This window comes from Cetorhinus maximus, chromosome 3 (assembly GCF_964194155.1).
Source record: "Cetorhinus maximus chromosome 3, sCetMax3.hap1.1, whole genome shotgun sequence".
Taxonomy (NCBI): Eukaryota; Metazoa; Chordata; class Chondrichthyes; order Lamniformes; family Cetorhinidae; genus Cetorhinus; species Cetorhinus maximus.
Window position 1 is genome coordinate 142,500,254 of NC_135881.1, and position 21,599 is coordinate 142,521,852.

Consider the following 21,599-nt stretch of genomic DNA (forward strand, 5'->3'; position numbering starts at 1 on the left):
CAGAAGGTAGAATACAGAATATCCTCGACCTCCCAAAGTGATCAGAACAAGATCAGGGAGATTGGTCAAGGCACCTCAGAGACTAACCCTGTGAAGTCTGAGAATTTGGGGGGAGATGTAAGAGGATGTAAATATGATAGTGTTAAAGACTTGGGGGGAGTTATAGAGTAAAGGGTTAACATCAGAAGCACATGATGCTGATGTAATGATAATGTAACACCAGATGATTGAGTACCAGAGATCTGGAGGGATCAGAAGTTCCAACCTCATGCAGAGTTCCCAATATGTACATGGTGGCTGTAAATAAGGAGTAATGGTTTTAACAAACTACAATCTTGAGCAGTTTACCTTGGGAGAATAGACAAGCCCCAAAGAACCCCGTCTAGACACCAGACACATGACGAAACAAGAGGGATATCAGCTGATTAGGTGGTCAGCTAATCATTGTGTGGATACTCACTTTCTCCTTCTATCTACAGGAGAAGAGGGCCTACGACACGTGAGAGAGGGTGAAAACAGGTGGAGGTGTGCTGAACATCCTTGCCCTGATGTGCACAGAGGAGGGGGCTTCAGTCCTGGCCGGAGAGCAGGGCGGCTGGGCCATCACTGATGGAGAGATCGGAGTGAGGGCAAAGAGAGTGAGGAATCCTCAAGCTTGGTGTCCCACTGCTAGGCAGAAAGGAAACGTGCATCAGGCATGGATGGGAGGAGGGAAGAGGAAGGCCTTTGCTCTAATTATTTCCATTCTCCAATGTCGGTTTCGGTACTCCAGAGGAGGGGCTGCTGCCTTGACAGGGACCCTGTATTCCACCTCTGAGGAAAATGGGGAGTATCCCAGAGAGAACCCAGGGCCTCATCTTTCCCCTGCCAGTGCAGATGCATTCACCTCGGTGGGTATGCACTAGCAACTAGATTCAGGATTACGAATTGAATAGCACCTTACAGACATGGAGAAGCAGCAGCCGAGGGCCCTGACAAAGGGCTATTGGAGACCGGGCCCACATTGAGCTCCAGGCTGATGAAGGGCTTCTGGTCTCGGTCACACGGAACCGACTGGAGATGCAGCGAATGACAAGGGAACACCTGGCGAGTCTACCAGGGGCATTGTCTAGACCTGCGTGGACAACGGTGGAGTCCATCCAGGCCATGAGTTCTGCCATATCTCAGGCATGTGCGCACATAGCTTCCTTCACTGAGATGGCGGCCCTCATGGAGAGCCAGATTGAGCAAAGCACTTGGTGGCTGCTGGATACGTGTGCAGACCTGCATACCATTGTTTTGGACATGTGTTTTATGCTGCAGTGGTCAGGCAAAAAGGGTTAAGGTGCCTGAACTCCCCTCCAGGTGCCCCTCCAACTCTAGGTAGACACAGAACAGGGAGGGAAGAGGTGCCACAACCTGCCAAATCTGCGGCTCCTCTCAAGGTGCTCTGAGGATGGACAAGCATTCCTCAGCCTTTCTGCCAGTGATATGATTGCCTCCAGTAGTCGCAGCCATAGAGGAGGCAACTGCAAGCCCCTCAACATGCCGGGGCCCTCCAGGCCTTGGCCACCCAGGGGATGGCCAGCAAGACCTCAGGCCATGGGGCATTGCAATTCAGCTGCCAGGCTTCAGCTCGGCTCCAATGGCCATGTTGTAACTTGGAGCACTTGGAAGTACATTAGAAAGGACACCTAGCTGCACCAGGGTGGCAGGGGTGGTTATTCTATAGGCCATTTGGCCCCTTGAGCCTGGTCTGTCATTCAATAAGATCATGGCTGACCTGTTTGTGTTTCGAATTCCACATTCCCATCTACCCCCAATTACCTTTGATTCCCTTGCCTAACAATAATCTACCTACCTCTGCCTTAAAAATATTCAATGACCCTGCCTCCACAGCCTTCTGAGGCAGAGAGTTCCAAAGTCACACAACCCTCTCTGAGAAGTAATTTCTCCTCATCTCTGTCCTAAAAGGGCGACCCCTAATTTTAAAACAGTGCCCCCTAGTTCTGGACTCACCCACAAGAGGAAACATCCTTTCTGAAGAAGGGTCATACAGACTTGAAACGTTAACCCTGTTACTCTCTCCACGGATGCTGTCAGACCTGCTGATTTTTTCCAGCATTTTCCAGCTGTTTTTATTTCAGAATTCCAGCATCCGCAGTAGTTTGCTTTTAACATCTTTTCCATGTCCACGTTGTTGAGACAGTTCAAGATCTTATAATTCAATCAAGTCACCCTCACTCTTCTAAACTCCGGTGGAAACAAGTCCAGCCTGTCCAAACTTTCCTCATAAGACAACCTGCTCATCCAGGTATCAATCTAGTAAACCTCCTTTGAACCGCCTCCAATGCATTTACACCCTTCCTCAAATAAGGAGACGAAAGCTACAAACAGTATTTGAGGTGCGGTCTCACCAGTGCCCTGTACAACTGAAGCATAACATCCTTTCTTTTATGTTCAATCCCTCTCGTAATAAAGGATAGCATTCCATTAGCCTACTTAATTACTTGCTGTACCTGCATTCTAACTTTTTGTGACTCATGTACTAGAACACCTAGATCTCTCTGCACCTCGGAATTCTGCAGCCGTTCACCTTTTCAGTAATACTCTGCTTTTTTATTCTTCCTGCCAAAGTGCACAACTTCACATTTTCCCCCATTATACTCCATCTGCCAGATTTTGCCGGCTCTATCTATATCCGTCTGCAACCTCCTTATGTCCCCTCCACAGCCTACTTTCCTACCTATCTTTGTGTCATCTGAAAATTTAGCTACCATGCCATTGCTCCCCTCATCTAAATCATTGATATAATTTGTAAAAAGGTGAGGCCCCAGCACAGACCCCTGTGGGACTCCACTCGTCACATCCTGCCAATCAGAAAAAGACCCATTTATGCATACTCTCTGCTTTCTGCCAGCCAGCCAATCTTCTATCCATGCTAATATGTTACCCCCTACACCATGAGCTTTTATTTTCTGCAATAACCTATAATGTGGCACCTTATCAAATGCCTTTTGGAAATCCAAGTACAGTATGTCTACAGACTCCCCTTTATCCACAGCAAGTTACTCCTTCAAAGAACTTCAACAAATTGGTTAAACATGATTTCCCTTTTACAAAATCATGCTGACCCTTCCTGATTACCTTGAGCTTCTCTAAGTGCCCAGCTATATCCTCCTTAATGATTGATTCTAACACCTTCCCCACAACAGACGTCAAGCTAACTGGCCTACTTTCCTGTTTCCTGCCTCCCTCCCTTCTTGAATAAAGGAGGATATTTGCTACTTCCCAGCCTGATGGAACCTTTCCAGAATCTAACGAATTTTGGAAAATTAACATCAACGCATCAGGACCCAGAGACTTGTCAGCCCGCAGATCCATCAGTTTGTTCAGTACTACTTCCCTAATGATTGTAATTTCACCAATCTCCTCTCTCCCTTCCACCTCCTGATTTACATCTGATATTGGAATATTTTTTGTATCTTCTATATTGAAGACAGAAGCAAAATATTTGTTCATTTTAATTGCCACTTCCTTATTATCAACTATTAACTCCCCACTGTCACTCTCTAGAGGACCAACACTCACTTTATTAACTCTTTTCCTTTTTAAATACCTGTAGAAAATCTTGCTATCCGTTTTACATTTCTAGCTAGCTTCATCTCAAACTCTGATTTCTTGCTTCTGATTAACCTTTCAGTCATTCTTTATACTCTTTATATTCTGACCAATCATCTGACCTGCCATTCATCTTTGCACACTTATATGCTTTTTCCTCAAGTTTGATGTTTGCCTTAACTTCTTTAGTTAACCATGGATGTTGGGTCCTCCCCTTATAATTTTTTCTTTATAGTAGGAATATACTTATTCTGTGCATTCTGAAATATCCTCTTAAATGCCTACCACTGCGTCACTGTTGATCTATCCTCTAGCCTAGTATCCCAGTTCACTACAGCTAGCTCAAATTTCATGCCCACGTAGTTCCCTGTATTTAAGTTTAAAATACTAGTCTTAGACCCACTCTTCTCCCTTTCAAATTGGATGTAAAATTCAATCATATTGTGACTGGTGGTTGTGTCTCATTAAATAGTGTTGGTGCATTTTTTCCTGCATCCTTTATGCAGTCACTGGCGTCTTCCCAGTTGCTAAGTGAGCCCAAGCATCCTCATCTGCCTGCCTTAAGGAGGGAAGACAGAACCTGGCCCTCTCTGTGATGGGGCAATGCAAATGGAGAGGCTGGGCGATGGACGCTGGTCTTTTGCTACGTGTAAACAGATGTAGTGGCAACATGGGTTGGTGGTCTCATGTGGAAGGCATCTCAAGGATGTCATGCCTGCTGTCCATTCTGCTCTGCTCCCTCCTCCACATTCACCTAATCAGGTGAGGAATATGGCTTATCCAAGTCCCCTGGCTGCAAGGCCTCGGCCCTCTGCTGTGCTAGATTGTGCAGAACAGAGCAGACGATTATGAAACGAGAAACCCTTGTTGGGTTGCAACGCGCCACCATAACAGTCTAAGGAATGGAATCTCTTCTTTAAGAGGCCAATTGTTTGCTTGATTGTTGCTCGGGTCAACCCATGGCAGGCATTGTAATGTTCCTCGGCTGCAGCACCAGCATTCCTCACTGGTGTCAGTAACCATGTCTTATGTGGATACCCCTTGATCCCGAGAATCCATCCCTGAGGGCATGTATGGGGCTGGAATTACGGTGGCACCTGGGAGTGTCGAAGTACACGGAGTATATAGACGTCATGAGTGCTCCCTGGGAAGTGAGCTCACACCTGCAGGATGGCCTTTTGGGGGTCATATTCCACTTGGATGTTGATTGAGTGGAGCCCCTTCCTGTTTTAAAGGCCACAGGCTGGGCTGAGAGAGCTTTCTTTGCCACATGGGAGTGAACAATTACACCTTGCACCTGTGGAAATCCTGCAATCGCCCCGAAGCCATTGAGACCTCTCTGCTTGGGTATCAGCGTCAGTGGAGTAGTACCAAACTGTCCGGCCCTTTTGAACAAAGCATCGGTGACCTCCTTAATGCGGCAGTGAGCAACTGCCTAGGATATTCTCCACATTTCCCCAGTGGTTACCTGGAAGTAGTCGGATGTGTAAAAGTTCAACGCTGTGATGGCTTTCAGCATCACTAGCATCGAGTGCCTGCCCAGTCCAAACGTTGCAGCTCATCCTCCAGCATTGCAAAAAGGTTGTTCACTGCCTCTCTTAACAGCAGTGGTCTTCGTTGGCACTGGTGCTCCGATATCATGAGGTAGTTCACAGGAGTCTGGAAAACTCAGGGATGCGGAATGTGCCGCACCGGGACTCGTTCCTACTGCCGTTCCCTTCTGTAGCCTGTCCAGCCACGGGCTGCACCTCTTATTGCTGCTGCTCTGACATTGGTGCATTTGATGCCTTATCCACCTTTCCCTCTGTGCTGCTCCTCCTCCTCTTGGGGTTCAAGAGGACCGAGAGGATGTGTTCCATATCTGCTTCAATCCCCTTTTACTGGTTGCTACCCTTGCAGGTAATGCCCTCCAGTTGGTCCCAGGCCTTTCTGATCTACCTGGCTCTTGTGGTTCTGCGCCTCTGCTTGAGAGGCTACAACCTCTAATGGCCTCTCAGCTCCTCTGAACTGCCCCTCAGCTCCTCTGAACTGCCCCTGAGCTTGCTGATTTCAATAGCCTCCTCTCCTATTGCTGTTTGAGTGAAAGGGAAGACGGTTGCACAATAGCTGACCTTCCCCTCAGAACTTGAGGCCATGGCTGGATACCACCAATTTTGAATGGTAAGGACCCTGAAAGCCTGTGATCCCCCATATGCGGGAGTACCATTAAATTTCATTCACTTCCCTGCCAATGAGTTCGAAGTGCCTCTTTAACCAGCTGACTTTGGCTTCCCGCCAATTTCATGCTGCATCACCACCTGACTGTCTCCCTGCAATCGGCATAATGTGGTACAGAGGTCTTGCCATCAGGTTTCTGAAATAGCACTCCAACAGGCTCCATGAAATTCCACCCACTAACTTTGTGGTCTCAACAGCAGAAATAACACAATTTAAGAAAAATAGGGCAGAATTTTCTCATCGGCGTGCCGACATGTAAAATGACGCACGGTGATGTTGTGATATTTCAGTGGGCGGGTGCGCGATGATCTCCAATGCACGCCCGCCATAATTAATGAGCCAGTTAAGGCCCTTGAGCCAGTAATTGACGCTGATTTTTCGGGGCCCCTGTGATCTTCAGGTCGTTGCAAGGGTGCAACGGGCAGGCGGGTAGGAGACATTTGTATAAACCTCATCAACGGGCGGGATAAGAGGGATGAGAGGGGTCACGAGTGGTCCTTGGCAGACATTTAATGTTTAAAGTTACTGATGCCTGTGTGAGCAGGAATACTTCAAAACTCTTCACAGCTGCTTGGACAGGAGCAACAGGCTTCAGGTCAGGACTCTTGAGTAAACATCATTTCTGGGGCCTTGCTGGTTTCAGTAAGACTTCCCTTAGCCTGGGAATGGGAGTTGTGCTCTCCATTGGAGGCATCTTCTCTGAGGAGGAAGGGAGTGCCAGAAGAGGGAGGAGGTCAGGGGTCCACATTCAGCCTCCAGGGGAGCCACGTTTGGGAGGACAGGCACAGGCACAAGGGACACAGGGCCAGGAGGAAGTCCAAGGTGGAAGGGGCTGCAGAAGACACCACTATCCTGCTTCCAGGGTATACAGGCGGTGAAGCAGCTACCTCAATGAGGTCCAGTGCTGAAGGAGGCTCCGTCTCTCAAGGGAGACAGTGAGCTCCATCTGTCAGATGATCGGCCCTGAGACCTGCGCCAACTGTGTGGGTGAACACCCCATACCAGTTACTTAAAGGTCACGGCTGCCCTCAACTTCTATGCCTCCAGCTCTTTCCAGGGGTTGGTGGTGGAGTCTCCCAGTCAGCTCTCCACACTTGTGTCAAGCAGGTGACAGTCGCTCTGTTCATTAGAGCATTGACTTTCATCCACTACCACTGGGACGATGCCAGCCAGACTGAGTGAGCCAGAGGCTTCCCCCGCATCCAGGGTGCAATCGAATGCACACATGAGGCCATCAAGGCACCAGCAGGTGAGCCGGGTGCCTTTGTTAGCAGGAAGGGCTTCCACTCCATGAACGTGCAGTTAGTGTGTGACCACAGGATGCTGATTCTACAAGTCTGTGCAAGGTACCCACACAGCTCCCATAACGCCTACATGCTCAGATGGAACCCATATTGGAAGCTTAAATCACTAAACGTTCAACAGTGGAATGGCTGCTGGGATAGACATAGTGACCTCAGTGCATGCCATTCAGGGCAGCACCTCCCCCAGACACTCCAGCCTCACCGCCACTGGTGGACCTGGGTGCATGGCGCCTCTCCAGCTCCATTGTGTCCTGCTCGTACCTGGTTATTATGGCCAACTGGACCTGGCCTCCGCCAGTCCGCATCCGCTCAGCGGCATTGTGCGCAGTCTTCTCCTGAAAAGGAGAGAAGAGCATTGATTAGTCCACCCTATACCTGGATTCCCATCGCATCCCTGCCACTCCCGCCTGAGTGAAACATTGCAGGGCTCCTGTGATTCGTGACCCTGGAGCAGCCACACACTCACTCCAAGAAGCCAGGGCTGACCCCCCCCTTGCCCACATGCTGCCTCCATCACATTTGCCATCCACACAGTTTCATCTTGCAAAGCAAGGATGCACAAGCATGTGGAACGTCAAGGGCAGTAGATGGATGGGTGCCCTGCCACCTGGAAGTTCCCCTCCCAGTATGTCAGCAGCCTGGCTTTGACATGTTTTGGAGTTCCAGCACTGCGTCTAAAGGCAGATCCTTGAGGTAGCCCCCAAAACACTACTGTGGGTGTCAGTCTACCACATGCAGTGGGTGCAGAACCCAGCTCAGCACAACCCTCTCAGGGTGAACTAGGCATGGGCAATATCTGCTGGCCCACCCAGCGAGGGACACATGCTGTGAATGATTCAATGCGGTAACTACATTCAGAGTTGAGGGGGTGGATGGTGGCCAGAGGGGAAAGCCTACCTGCAGTGTTAATTGACCTATGCCAACATGGTACTCACCCTTCCCGAGCACAAGAGGTCATTGAAACGCTTGCGGCACTGGATCCAGGTGTGTCACACCACATTGTGGGAACTCACTATCTCTGCCACCTCCTCCCAGGCATGTTTGGTCATGTTGGGAGGGCATCCTCCTCCCATACCTGGGAACAAGGATCTCATGCTGTGCTGTCACCTCCTCGTGGAGGGCAGCAAGGCGCTTGTCAGAAAAGTGAGGGGCACAGTGTCCCACTGACTTGTCCTCCTGCCTGGCCTGCTCACCAGCAGTGCTTTGGGGAGCCCTTCTGCTGGCCATGGTTCACAGCCTTTGCAAGGCTGCAGGGGCACTATTTAAACAGACCGCCGAGTCGCCATTGGACCCAGCGGTCGTTGCAATCCCACCTTAATTGGCCCGCCCACATAAAATGGCATGGCGGAGTTGATTGCGCGCGGCAAATTAGCTCCACGCCCGCCTGCGCCCGCTCCCGACCGGCCCACCTGACGGGGAGAAAATTCTCCCCATAGATATTCCAGTCTCCAATTCTGAGTTAAAGTTAGCGACCTCGAACCATTCTGACGTACTTACCTGGATAGTTATCCAGGGGAGATGGTGGCATTGTGGCAACGTCACTGAGCTAGTAATCCAGAGGCCCAGGCTAATGCCCTGGGGACAAGGGTTCAAACTCCACAACGGCACCTGGTGGAATTTAATAAATCTGGAATTGAAAGCTAGTCTCAGTAATGGTGACCATGAAACTATCATCGGTTGTTGTAAAAACCCATCTGGTTCACTAATGCCCTCTGGTTGACTCTTAACTGCCCTCTAAATTGGCCCAGCAAGCCATTCAGTCTCAATCAGTCACACTGACCCCAATGACTCCCCCATGAACCCCAACTCCCACCAACATAGCCTGACTAGCCCTAAACCCCAATTCCCCCCTCCTCCCCTGATGCCCCAACTCCCCCCTCGACCTGACCTGACTATTCCCTACCACCCAACTCACACCCTGACTGCTCAACATCCCCCCACTCAACCTGACTAGTCCGCAGCACATGATTTGCACCCAACCGGACAATCCGTCCCAACTTGACACCAACCCCCCCCAGTGCAACTACCACCTCACCAGCCTGCTACCCTAGCACCTCACCCACTTGCCACCCTACCCAGCTGCCATCCTGCCCAACACCACCTTAGCCAGCTGCTATCCTACCCTTGTACCATCGTACCCAGTAACCACCCTACCAATTGCCACCATACCCGCTTACCCATTCACTCATCACTCAATCACTAATACGCTGAAAAGTTGGTTGAATGCCCAAAGCTCTTCTGTATGTTGGTGTACACTTATCAGAACATGGCAGCTAGTGCCATAGAAAAAGGGCATGGCTTGTCTTCACCTGACGATCTAGCGATAGGAGGAGGCATTTTAACGGAAGGCCGCTCCGCCTTTCTGAAGAAGCCGGGATCAGAAGACCCAGCCAGAAATGAGTCATGGCATAGCAAAGTAGGACCAGAGCAGCCATCTGATGGTGATTGTTGCTCCTCAGAAGATTTGGGCCAGGGGGGGAGTTCCAGGATTTTGATCTAGTGACAGTGAAGGAACAGCGATGTATTTCCAAGTCAGAATGGTGAGTGGCTTGCAGGGGAGCCTCAAGGTGGTAGTGTTCCCATGTATCTGCTGCCCTTGTCCTTCTAGATGGTAGTGGTCATGGATTTGGAAGGTGCTGCCTAAGGAGCCTTGGTGAGCTTCTGCAGTGCATCTTGTAGATGGTACACACTGCTGCCACTGTTCATCAGTGGTGGAGGGAGTGAATGTTTGTGGAAGGGATGCCAATCAAGTGGGCTGCTTTGTCCTGGATGGTGTCAAGCTTCTTGAGTGTTGGAGCTGCACTCATCCAGGCAAGTGGGGAATATTCCATCATACTCCTGACTTGTGCCTTGTAGATGGTGGACAGGCTTTGGGAAGTCAGGAGGTGGGTTACTCATCGCACGATTCCTAGCCTCTGACTTGCTCTTGTAGCCACAGTATTTACATGACTAGTCCAGTTTTGTTTCTGGTCAATGGTAACCCCCAGAATGTTGATAGTGGGGTATTCAGATGATAATACCATTGAATGTCAACAGGCGATGGTTAGATTCTCTCTTGTTGAAGATGGTCATTGCCTGGCACTTGTGTGGCATGAATGTTACTTGCCACTTGTCAGCCCAAGCCTGGATATTGTTCAGGTCTTGCTGCATTTGGACATGGACTGCTTCAGTATCTGAGGAGTCGCGAATGGTGCTGAACATTGTGCAATCATCAGCGACCATCCCCACTTCTGACCTTATGATGGAAGCCAGCTGAAGATGGTTGGGCCTAGGACACTACCCTGAGGAACTCTTGCAGTGATGTCCTGGAACTGAGATGATTGATCTCCAACAATCATCACCATCTTCCTTTATGCTAGGTATGACTCTCACATGCAGCATTGATGGAGAACTTGAGCTGCTTTGTATATCTTCCTTCAGTACTCAGATATAGTAAATGTTACAAGAGACTCTTAACAGGTGATTAGGGAAATTATAAAATAATTTATCAGAAGGTAAAATGGGTAGATTTTCCAACATATGAAAAATTAATGTAAAATAATTGTATTAAACATCAAAAACCAATGTTGCTTCAGTAAAAGGATACTTTATCCACAGAGAAATATGTGCCGGTTGAAGATAAATTATATATATCTGGGAATTATTTTGGCATATTAGCAGATAAATAGTTAATGCATTCATATGACATTCCTAAATCATTTATTTTAATGTAACTGTTAAGCTATTGTAAATGTTCACAGGCAGAGCAATAACTTCAGAACAAATTGGGTGTTTGCTAAAATCTTCAATTCACTTTGTGTGCTAAAATACCAAAATACTTTGAAATAATGCAAAATCTGAATTATATAAAAGAAAGGTGACATATAAGATATGATAAGCCGGGAAAGTAGTTTGTCTCAGAGAAGGGAAAGATTTGACTTTAAAAATGTATGTTATTTTAGGAAACTTTACTTATGGTTGTACAAAACTCTTCTGCTGGTTTCAAAAGGGATTGGATTGTTGCTGAAACCACAATTTGCACCAAGTCCGTTTGTGTGAAAGCTTGTGCAGTAACCCTGAATATCACAATGGGAGGAATGCAGTTCTCATTTCTGACAAGGAAGTAATTACACTGCACAAGAAAATGAGTAAAAATTGAGAGAGCATGAATTTTCAAAATTATGGGGAATCATTTCCTAAATTTATGTAGCAAAGTCCTAAACTTGGTCTTTATATTTCTTAATATACAACAACTAGAAAAGAAAGTGAATCAAGGAAATAATATAGCTGGCAAATTTATGTACTCAGTTCCTCTCAATCCCTTCCAATAAGTACATTTTTCTGGGGCTATCTTCTGATTTTGAGCTCTTGGTGGTGAATCTCACCTTGTAGAAGTCCATGTTGGAAATTTAGGAAACCTTACTGTAAGTAGCAATAGGTGTCTTTTCTTTACCCAAATATAAGAGGAAATCATGCATTAAACAATAACCATTCCCCTATGACTATAGTTTTACAATAAATGCAGATACAAGTTAATCAAATCGCCCCCTCAGTTATGCCACAACTATGTTGGGACCAATCATGTTTCCTTTAGTTGCCCTGAGAAGACGTCGTATCCTTATCATCTATGATATCATGTTAATACCATATGTCACATCATGTTAACTCACAATAAATCCATCTCAGCTCTATTCCTACTTTCAAACCTACTGTTAGTGAATTATTTAGATTTTGTTGTTCCTAACAATGATTACATGAGATCATGTGTCAGGAACTCATTGGATACAATGTCAATTGAATAGTAAAGCCAACATTCTAACACAATTGTGACTGCCTTGCTCATATTTTATTAGATTGAGTTTGTCTACTAGGTAAATAAGATATTCAATACATTCCCAGTGTGTATTGTTTATATGACAGGAAACAATCTCAGAAAGATAGTACTGTATAGTCTCTGCAAAGCCAATAATGACATCAAAGCTCAATTGTAACGAGAGGTACTGAATCTGAATGTTACTATGGTATTGCTCTAAAGCATTTTCTATTTTTTTTTTATCAGTTTCCCCCCCTTTCAAGAACATGCTTCATAATAAGTGTCAGTTTGTTAGATAAGGTTATCAGGGAAATGGAGCAAAGATGGGAAATGGAGTTGAGATGCTAATCTGCCATGATCTAACTGAATAGCTGTAGTAATCTGATCTGTAATACACCTTTAAGACAAGTATTGTAATGTAAGATCACATGATCTTAATACCCAATAGCAGAGCAGTGCGGGCTACCACTGTGGGAGAGTCTTGAGTTAGACACTGAAGAGTGAAGACAGGGTTTTGAGTTATGAGCACACAAGTGTAGCTGCAGAGTTTAGTTTGTAAATAAACAACATGTGTTTATTCTAACAACGATCTACTGATATTCTCTGTCTCTCTACCAACTCGGTCACCCCGAAATAAGTGTGCAACCCAGATCCTTTAGCCCCGAACAAACAAAGGATACTGGATCCAACAAACTGGTGATGAAAGTAAAAGCACAAAAAAACCAGAAAAAATGAGGTAAAAAGCGAGGAAGAGTGAAGGAAATCAGAAGAACCGAAATCGGTAGTTGAAAGTAAAAGAAAATTTCCTTCTTGACTGTCGAAGAAATCCCCTCAGAGCATGCTGCAATTTGGAAGAGTGGAGCCTTTCGTTCCAACCTTGGACGACTGGTCTTACTATGTTGAACGCCTCGCATTCCTCTTCCAGGTGAACGACAGGGGAGGAGGAGAAGTGCGCGGACCCTCTGTCCACATGTTGGAGTAAGACATATGGATTAATTCGAAATCTTTTGGTGCCCAGTGCCCCAGACTCAACGTTTTGATGACTTAGTAACGCTCGTAAAGAATCTTTACCAGCCCAAGCCATCGGTGATGATGCAACAGTTTAAATTTAACTCAAGAAGTAGAACTGCGGGGAAGACAGTTGCTTGTTATGTTGCAAGTCTGAAGCAATTGACTGAATATTGCGAGTTTGGTACATCTATCAATTATATGCTTAGAGATCATTTGGTGTGCAGTATAAATGAAAATATGATTCAGAAGAGATTACTGGCTGAAACAAATTTCGATTTTCAGAAGGCATTGGAAATCGCTCTGCAATGGAAGGTGCAGTGTGAGACTCATGAAACCATACGAGGAGCGCAAAATGGCGCCGTCCTCCACATTGGGCAGGGAGCCTCAAACAAAAAGAGCATGAACGTGCAGAGCTTTGTTCTGAAGCGGGAAACAGCCACCACTAGCACACAAGTTAAAAGGGATAGCTTAGCAGCAAAAACACGGCACAATAGTAACGGAGATGGAAGCAGACAACCTTGTAATAAACCACAGTTTAAAAAAGATGAAATGTTTCTTCTGCCATCGAAATGGATATCTCATGACTCATTGTAAAGATAGAATCGGGCAGACTTTCGGACAGAAGCAAAAACCCAATGAGATAAACAGCATTGAAAAGCCTGAAGTAATAGATTCTGATATCTATTCATTATATAATTTAAAGGTAGGAAGAGCAGAGCCTATCTATGTAACCATGAGAGTGAATGAGAAGCCTATCAGAATGGAGGTGGATACTGGTGCAGTCACTATGGCCTTGGTGAGCATACTTTTAAACACCTGAATCATGGAGAATGTCAGCTGAATTTAGAAGAAACTGATGATAAATTGAAAACTTAGACAGGAGAAGACACGCAAGTCAAGGGCGTATGTAAAGTCACGGTACACTATGAAGCTCAAACAGCGAGATTACCCTTGATAATAGTAGCATGCAAGGGACTGAGTCACCTTGGATGAAACTGGCTGAAGAAATTAAATTGGAATGGACTGAGATCTTCCAGCTGAGAACTAATGGGCTTTTACAGCTACTACAAAAATATGCCTCGGTTTTCAAGGACGAACTTGGAAAAATTGAAGGACTACAAGCAAAATTCATGTAGATCCAGAGGCAACACCAAGATTCATGAAGGCAAGACCAGTACCTTATGCAACGTGGGATAAGATAGAAGCTGACCTGGAAAGATTAGAAAAGCTGGGAGTGATACGACCAGTGCAGCTTTCAGTGTGGACAGCACCAATTGTACCTGTTCTCAAACCTGACCGAAGCATTAGAATATGTGGGGACTACAAATTAACCATCAATAAAGAGGCAAAATTGGGCAGAAACCCCATATCTAAAATTGTAGATTTATATGCTAAATTGGCAGGTGGAACGGCTTAAACGACGTTAGATTTGAGTCATGCCTACCTGCAAATTAAATTAGAGAAGGCATCCCAGAAGTTTATCACCATAAATACACATAAAGGATTGTATCAATACACCCATTTACCTTTGGCATATCTTCTGCTTGCACCATATTCCAAAGAACCTTGGCCAGAAATTTCCATGTGTCCGGCGGGCTCAGCTGGAGCGGGCGGTTGCGGAGCTGACCGCCATCACCAAACGGCTCGGCACCACGAATTCACGCGGGTGGGCCAATTAAGGCTGGCCCAGCGTAAGATGTGAGCGGTAGCGCTACCTGTGCGGGCAGGGGGAGGAGGGAGAGTCGGGTCCAGCACCCTTTCGCGCAAGCGCACGAAAGAGCACTTCAATCTCCCTGAAGCAGCTCCGTGCTTTTTAAAGACATTATTAAAAACATCAAAAATTTAATGAAACTGTGTCACATGAGATGGGACACGTTTTTATTTTCAAAATAAAGTCGTGGATGAGGTTTCCTAAAAAACGTAAAGGCTGTGTGCCCGCCAACCATTAGGTTGGACGGGCAGCGTACATTTGGAGTTAATTACCACATTAATGGCCTTAATAGGTCTTTCAATTATCAGCGGGCATGCAGCCAACTCCGGTGAGCACCTGCTAAACAAAATATCGCGGGACAGCGCGATGACGTTGGGATGCACGCCCGACGTCATTGCGCATCATTTTATGTTCTGGCGTGTCGGGCCCGCCCCCACACACCGAATGTAAAATTCCGCCCCATGGAAAGTTTACTACAGGGATTGCCCCATGTTGTAGTTTATTTGGATGGCGTCCTCATGACTGGGTGCACTGAGAAGGAACATTTGATGAACTTGGAAGAAGTTCTGAAATGTTTTTCGCAGGTAGGAGTGAGATTGAAATGGAAAAGTGCACATTCCAGGTGAAAGAGGTAATTACCTAGGTCACAAGGTAGATTCACAAGGCCTACATCCAATTGAAGAAAAAATGAAAGCCATTAAAGAAGCCCCAGAGTCAAAGAATACATCCAAACTGAAATCATTCTTGGGGATGATCAATTACTATGGATGCTTTTTTAATTTGTCGACAGAACTGGCACCCCTGTATTACTTGCTCAAGAAAAACCAGAGATGGTCTCGGCAAACACCACAAGAAGAAGCTTTCATAAAAGCGAACAGTTGTTAATCATTTACACTTCTAATACATTTTGACCCAATAAGAGTTGGTATTAATGTGTGACGCATCTCCCTATTGGGTGGGAGCAGTGCTTTCCCATCGAATGGATGATGGATCCGAATTACCTATAAGATATATGTTGAGAATACTCAATACCGCAGAAAAAAAATACTCTCAAATTGAAAAAGAAAGCCTGGCAATCATTTTCGGTGTTAAGAAGTTTCATCAACATGTACAGGGTCATCATTTTACTCTCATAACAGACCACAAGCCATTATTAGGTCGATTAGGTGAAGACAAGGCTATACCCTCTATAGCCTCAGTAGGAGGACAAAGGTGGGCATTGATCTTGGCTGCATATGAATATACTTTTATTCATAGACCCGGAAGTCAAATTGGAAATGCAGATGCACTCGATCGTTTACCCTTGCAAGTAAAAGATGAGGATGTTCCCATTCCTCAGGAATTCATTTTGTTATTGAACTTCCTGGACTCATCACCAATATATGCAAAACAAATTAAAGATTGGACGAACCGGGACCCAGTCTTATCTAAAGTGAGACATTAAGTTCTTCATGGTTGGTCACAAAAACAAGAATCTGATGAAATGAAACCCTGTTTCCAGAGAAGATACGAGTTAACCAGCCAGGAATGTATTTTATTGTGGGGAGCTCAGGTGATTGTTCCTCCAAAAGGGCGAAAGTTATTGTTATCCAAACTTCACAGTGCACATCCCGGAATTTCCAGAATGAAGGCAATAGCACACAACTATATGTGGTGGCCGGGAATGGATGGAGAAATAGAAAACTTAGTGAGAAGTTATATGCAGTGTCAACAAGTGCAAAAATTGCCTGCAACAGCTCCATTACACCCCTGGGAGTGGCCAAGAAGGCCATTGGTACAACGCCACATCGACTATGTGGGATCTTTATTAGGAACAATGTTTCTACTAATCATAGACGCTTATTCAAAATGGATGGACATATACGAAGTGAGGTCACCCACATCTTCAGTGACGATAGATAGACTACGATAATGTTTTGCAATTAATGGGCTACCTGAAGTGCTAGTATCAAATAATGGAACAGTATTCACGAGTGCTGAATTTAACCACTTTACAAGTGTCAAAGATATTGTTCACGTGAAAACATCTCCATACCATCATTCTCCAAATAGACTCACCAAGAGAGTGGTTCAGATGCTCAAATCTGGTATAAAGAAATTGTCTGGAGATTCAATAGTGACTAAATTAGCACGTTTTCTTTTCCATTATAGAAACACCCCTCATATGACAGCAGGTGTCACATCTGCGGAATTGTTGATGAAGCGCCGTCTCCGATCGAGACTCAGCCTAATTATGCCAAACTTGGGGGTAAGGTAGAAAGAAAGCAGGAAAATCAAAAAATTGAACATGATTGTCACAGTCATGACAGACTATTTAATGTAGGAGAGAAAGTATTTGTGAAAAATTTTAGAGAATGACCAGTGTGGTTGTTCGGTGAGATAACTGCAGTAACAGGACCTCTTTCGTATCATGTGAAAGTCAAAGATCGAGTAATAAGGAGACATGTGGATCACATAAGAAGAGGAGAAACCAAATACCCAGAAATGATTCCACCAGTGTTCGAGGCTGAATCAACATCTCCTGTTGAAAGAACTCAACCAAGTACAAATGTGTTTGAAAGGCTGACTGTACCTGAAAGAGTCGAGGAAACAGATTTACAGATACCTACTGTAGAACCAGATGCTCAGATGACTCCAGTAAAGGAGGTTCCGAATCAAACATCAGAAGCTGTAGAGCTGAGATGTTCTACACACATAAGGAAACCCTCAGAGAGACTGACTTTGTAAATAATTGATCTGTGTAAGTAACTTGATATATCGAAAAATTGTAAAATATATTTTTCAGTAAAGGGGGAGGGATGTAGTAATCTGATTTGTAATATACCTTTAAAACAAATATTGTAATGTAAGATCACATGATCTTAACACCCAATAGCAGAGTAGCGTGGGCTACCTCTATGAGAGAGTCTTGAGTTAGACATTGAAGAGTGAAGACAGGGTTTGAGTTGTGAGTGATTCTTTAGCCCCCAACAAACCAAGGACACTGGATCCAACAATAGCGGAGCCTGCTCGAGAGCTAAATAACCTACTCCTGTTACTAGTATTCCTATGCTCATATTTGCATAAACAGAGTCATGTGCCCTAGTGTGACACAGCATTGGAACAACTTGTAAACCTTACTGGATATAACACGTGTGTTCTTTTCATGTGTGTGCCAAGATTAAGCCCACTTTTTACTTAAATCCAAAGGATCTGTGTTTGGCATCCGCTATGCATTGTCATTAAACTCTATTGCATGGTACAAATTCTGTTCAGCTATATTTATCATTTCTAACTATTTCTAAACATAGTTCATGTATATACTTCAGCCAAGGTATTTTAACCTATTATACTTGTTTGCTGTACAAGCCTAAAGATTTCCTTGTAATGCTTGAATGTTGCGACTCAGCTAATAAAAAAGCTTAGCATTATTGTCCAGCATTGTGCAATAGATAAACTGTTTTCCATTAAAATGTCCCTACTGAATATAAATGGACACCTTTGTTGAATTTATTATAGCTATAGATTATACTGTCAGGAATACAAGTTGATATCACTATTAATTTAGAAAAGCAAACAAACACTGAACTAATCCATTAACTCTGCTTCACTTTCCTATTGTGAATGTAGGGATTTTGTTGCACTTTAACACACTAAACCCAGGGGGCATAAACCTGAGTCTTCTTTGCATTTTTTGTATTATTATAAACAGCAGTGCTTCTGAAAAGGTATTAGTGGCTGAAGGCTCTCCGCTTCACCCTATGCATAAGATATATTGGTTTCACCATCACTTACCTCTACTGAATCTCCCCAGTGACTGTGGAGTTTGCTGGAACAAAGCATCTTAAAAAGACAGAGCATGTAGAAGTTGCAGTTGGACACACATACAGAATTTTGTACCCCATTTCATGCTTCAAAAGCTTTCTATCGGGAGGGTGAAAGTCTGAATGAAGGGAATTTTTTTGAAGTGTGTATGTATTGAGGGGTTATCAGACACTGCAACAGATCATCTGTAAACCTGAAAATTGACCCATGCAAAATTTAATCAAAATGCAGTATATTGTAATATTACAATTGTGCAACAGGAACACTGCCAGAGTGTGGTTGAATAGATTATACAGTAGGCATATTGATAAATCATGCTAGACAAAAATTGTTGGCATATTCCACTAGAATATGGTATGAGTCTATCAGGTTTATAACTGGAATTACACCTCACTTCTTGACTACTGTTGTAAATGTGGTATTCCCAGAAGCTTTCTGACTATGGTAGCTTACATACAACTTGCTATGTCGCAATGAAACGATATTCAGCTTATCAAAAAGTGGAGAATGTAAAGTTTAACTTGTGTTTCCATGGTGCAATGCTAGATATGTAAATTCTCGCTCTTTGTATATGTAAAACCTTAATTTTCATCTCAAATATACGTTTTTTTTGCGTTTGTTATATAAACAGAATGTACAATAAAGACTGATTCCTCTGTTCCTATTACCTATCTCTTTTTGCATATATCAGTATTTCAGTTGAAGTGTGAGGGACTCGCAGGGCTTTTTGATTCAGTATCTACAGGAGAGGGCTGTCCTGTGTTTGCTATTTGTAAAGAAATTGTAAGTATCCAAATTTTTAAAAATGATTAACATTTCACTAAAATAGTGAACTGAGCATATGTTTTCCCTAGTGGCTTGAAGTATATATCTTAATAACTATAATATCAATGTGATTATTTTAAAACAGGATTTTAAGTTTAAAGAACATTGAGAGTTAAAATTCATTCTCAAAGATTAATTTCACTGTTAGCTAATTTTAATCCAATTTTCTTTTTATTGCTTATTTATCCCAGTATAAATATGTTGCATCAGGGAATAGTGATTGACTGTGACTAAACAAATTCTTAATTCAATGTGTGAGTTAATTTCTATAAAATACACAAGTATTAATATTGTTTAGATAGCATGCATTAGCAAATGTGTTTTGAAAGATGCAAAGAAAATTCACTATTCAGCCAGAGGGGCGATTTATTGCAGCAAAATTCTGATCTTATCCAATTTTTAAAAAAAATCATTTGTGGGATGTGGGCATCGTTGGCTAAGGCAGCATTTATTGCCCATCCCTAATGCCCTTGAGAAGGTAGTGATGTGCTGCCCTTTTGAACTGCTGCAGTCCACGTGGTGTAGGTACACCCACAGTGCTGTTAGGAAGGGAGTTCCAGGATTTTGACCCAGCAACAGTGAAAGATGATCACACATGTTTCATTTTTTTTTTATTGAAACCTGGCTGCGTCATGTGCACCATTAAATGGGCCAGTAAATTGTCAGTTCTTAGACAGATATTGTTTCTTTCTAAACCAAAACATTCTGTGAAACAGAGATGCACAAGAGACAAGAAGGTTTGTTAAATGCTCAGTTATAAGTTTTCCTTAAAATAAAATAGATTTTTTCATTTTCCTACCCAGTCTCAAGTGTCTGCAGTGACTCAAGCTCCGTAGCCTTCCCAATGAGATGGGTCTGTTGCTTATGTTTTTACCAGTAGTTCTATTCTATGAATGAGAAGAAGGGAGCAGTGCTGCAGAGCTATAAGATTTGAACAGTGACTGACATGTAAGGATTGTAAGAAAAAAATGTTAGAAGCAGCCTCAAGAAACATCAATCCTTTCAACTTCAGAAGAAAGATGAACAGCTTCTATGAGTTTGGATTAAACCCTGTCACATATGGAATGTGGGTCGGGTTGGTATTTGTTTTGTATTAATTGTGATTTAAATGTCCCTGAACTAGAAAGCAAATAAATTATTACAAAAATAGATTTCCAGCTCTAAAGTATCACAAACACAATAAAAAGCAGCTTACGAGTGGCATAAGTTAATTTGAAACCACATCATTATTCACATATAAGGTAACCAAAGAAAAAGTCTGTCACTGGATATACTCCAAAGCTGATTGTTTCTAACCTCCATTCACATGGGTTGCTTTTGAAGTACAAAGCTTAAAGGTTGACTAATTTCAGCAGGTGATCTTCTTGCTTTGTAATTTCACAGTAGAACCATGATAAGACACAAAACTGTTGCTCACACTAAAACACATTATAAGTACAACCAAGATTACCAAAGAAAATAGATTCACTATCCATCAAGCATTTCACAAGTGGTTGCAACTATTGTGTCCAATATAGTACTCACTTGCAGGAGAGGGGGTACTGCATCCACTTGCAGGCGGGTGGCTTTGAAGTCCATTTACTGCAGGAGATGAGAATCCACCAAGTATAGGAGGGAAGATAAAAGGGAATGGAGCCACTGGATAACGACTCATATGGCTGTTAGCAATAGGTGTCCGACATGAGTGGCTGCTGGTTGTCATAACAGTTGTTTCTTGAAACCAGGATGTATATAGTCTGAGTGCTCAGAAATTGCACTCAACACTGTCAACTGAAACTTCCAAGACTATGTTTGTGCTCCAAAGGGAGATATGGAACAGATTAGAAAGAGGTTTTATCACTCTGCTTCAGGTTAACTGGAGGCCATTAAACCACAAAACGTACCTTTTGTAGACTTAACAGTCTGCTCAGGAAATGATCTTTAAACTGCAAAAACAAAACAAAGAAATACAGATGTTAAGAGAAGAGATTAGGACTTATTGTAAAACAATATAGGCTAATCCTACTCAATGTGCTTTTTAAAACTTAAAATGCAATTTAAACCATTAGCACCACTCCCTTTATAATAATGCACAGAGACTAAGTTAAAGCTTGAGAGATGTTCCAGAAGCTTGGATATCACAAACCATGAAAGTGAAGAATGATTCACAAACATTGCTTGAGTGTGTTATATCTTTATCGTCAAGTTCCCCCTAACAATGGCTTCATTTTTAGGTAGTTTAGCTTTTTATAAGTTTTCTGATGGAGTTTTTTTTGACATAATCTATATTTTGTTTTACCACTGTTACCAGCCACTATTATGGCTGGCACATTTCTCTGTGTACACCACAAAATGG

At 43.8% G+C, this 21,599-nt stretch overlaps 1 protein-coding gene across 4 annotated transcripts in view; it reads right to left on the bottom strand.

Moving 5' to 3' along the window:
• The window catches only part of LOC144678947 (retinoic acid receptor beta), a 573,064-nt gene extending 551,906 nt beyond the window's left edge, over positions 1-21,158 (bottom strand). For 2 of the 4 annotated variants that reach the window (XM_078539063.1, XM_078539061.1), the window contains exon 1: positions 20,789-21,158. In XM_078539063.1, coding sequence (XP_078395189.1) covers positions 20,789-20,966 — 178 coding nt within the window. In that variant the 5' untranslated portion in view covers positions 20,967-21,158. The remainder of the gene's footprint in view (positions 1-20,788) is intronic. The other 2 variants (XM_078539065.1, XM_078539068.1) reach the window with 2 other exon arrangements.
• Positions 21,159-21,599: the final 441 nt, after the last annotated feature.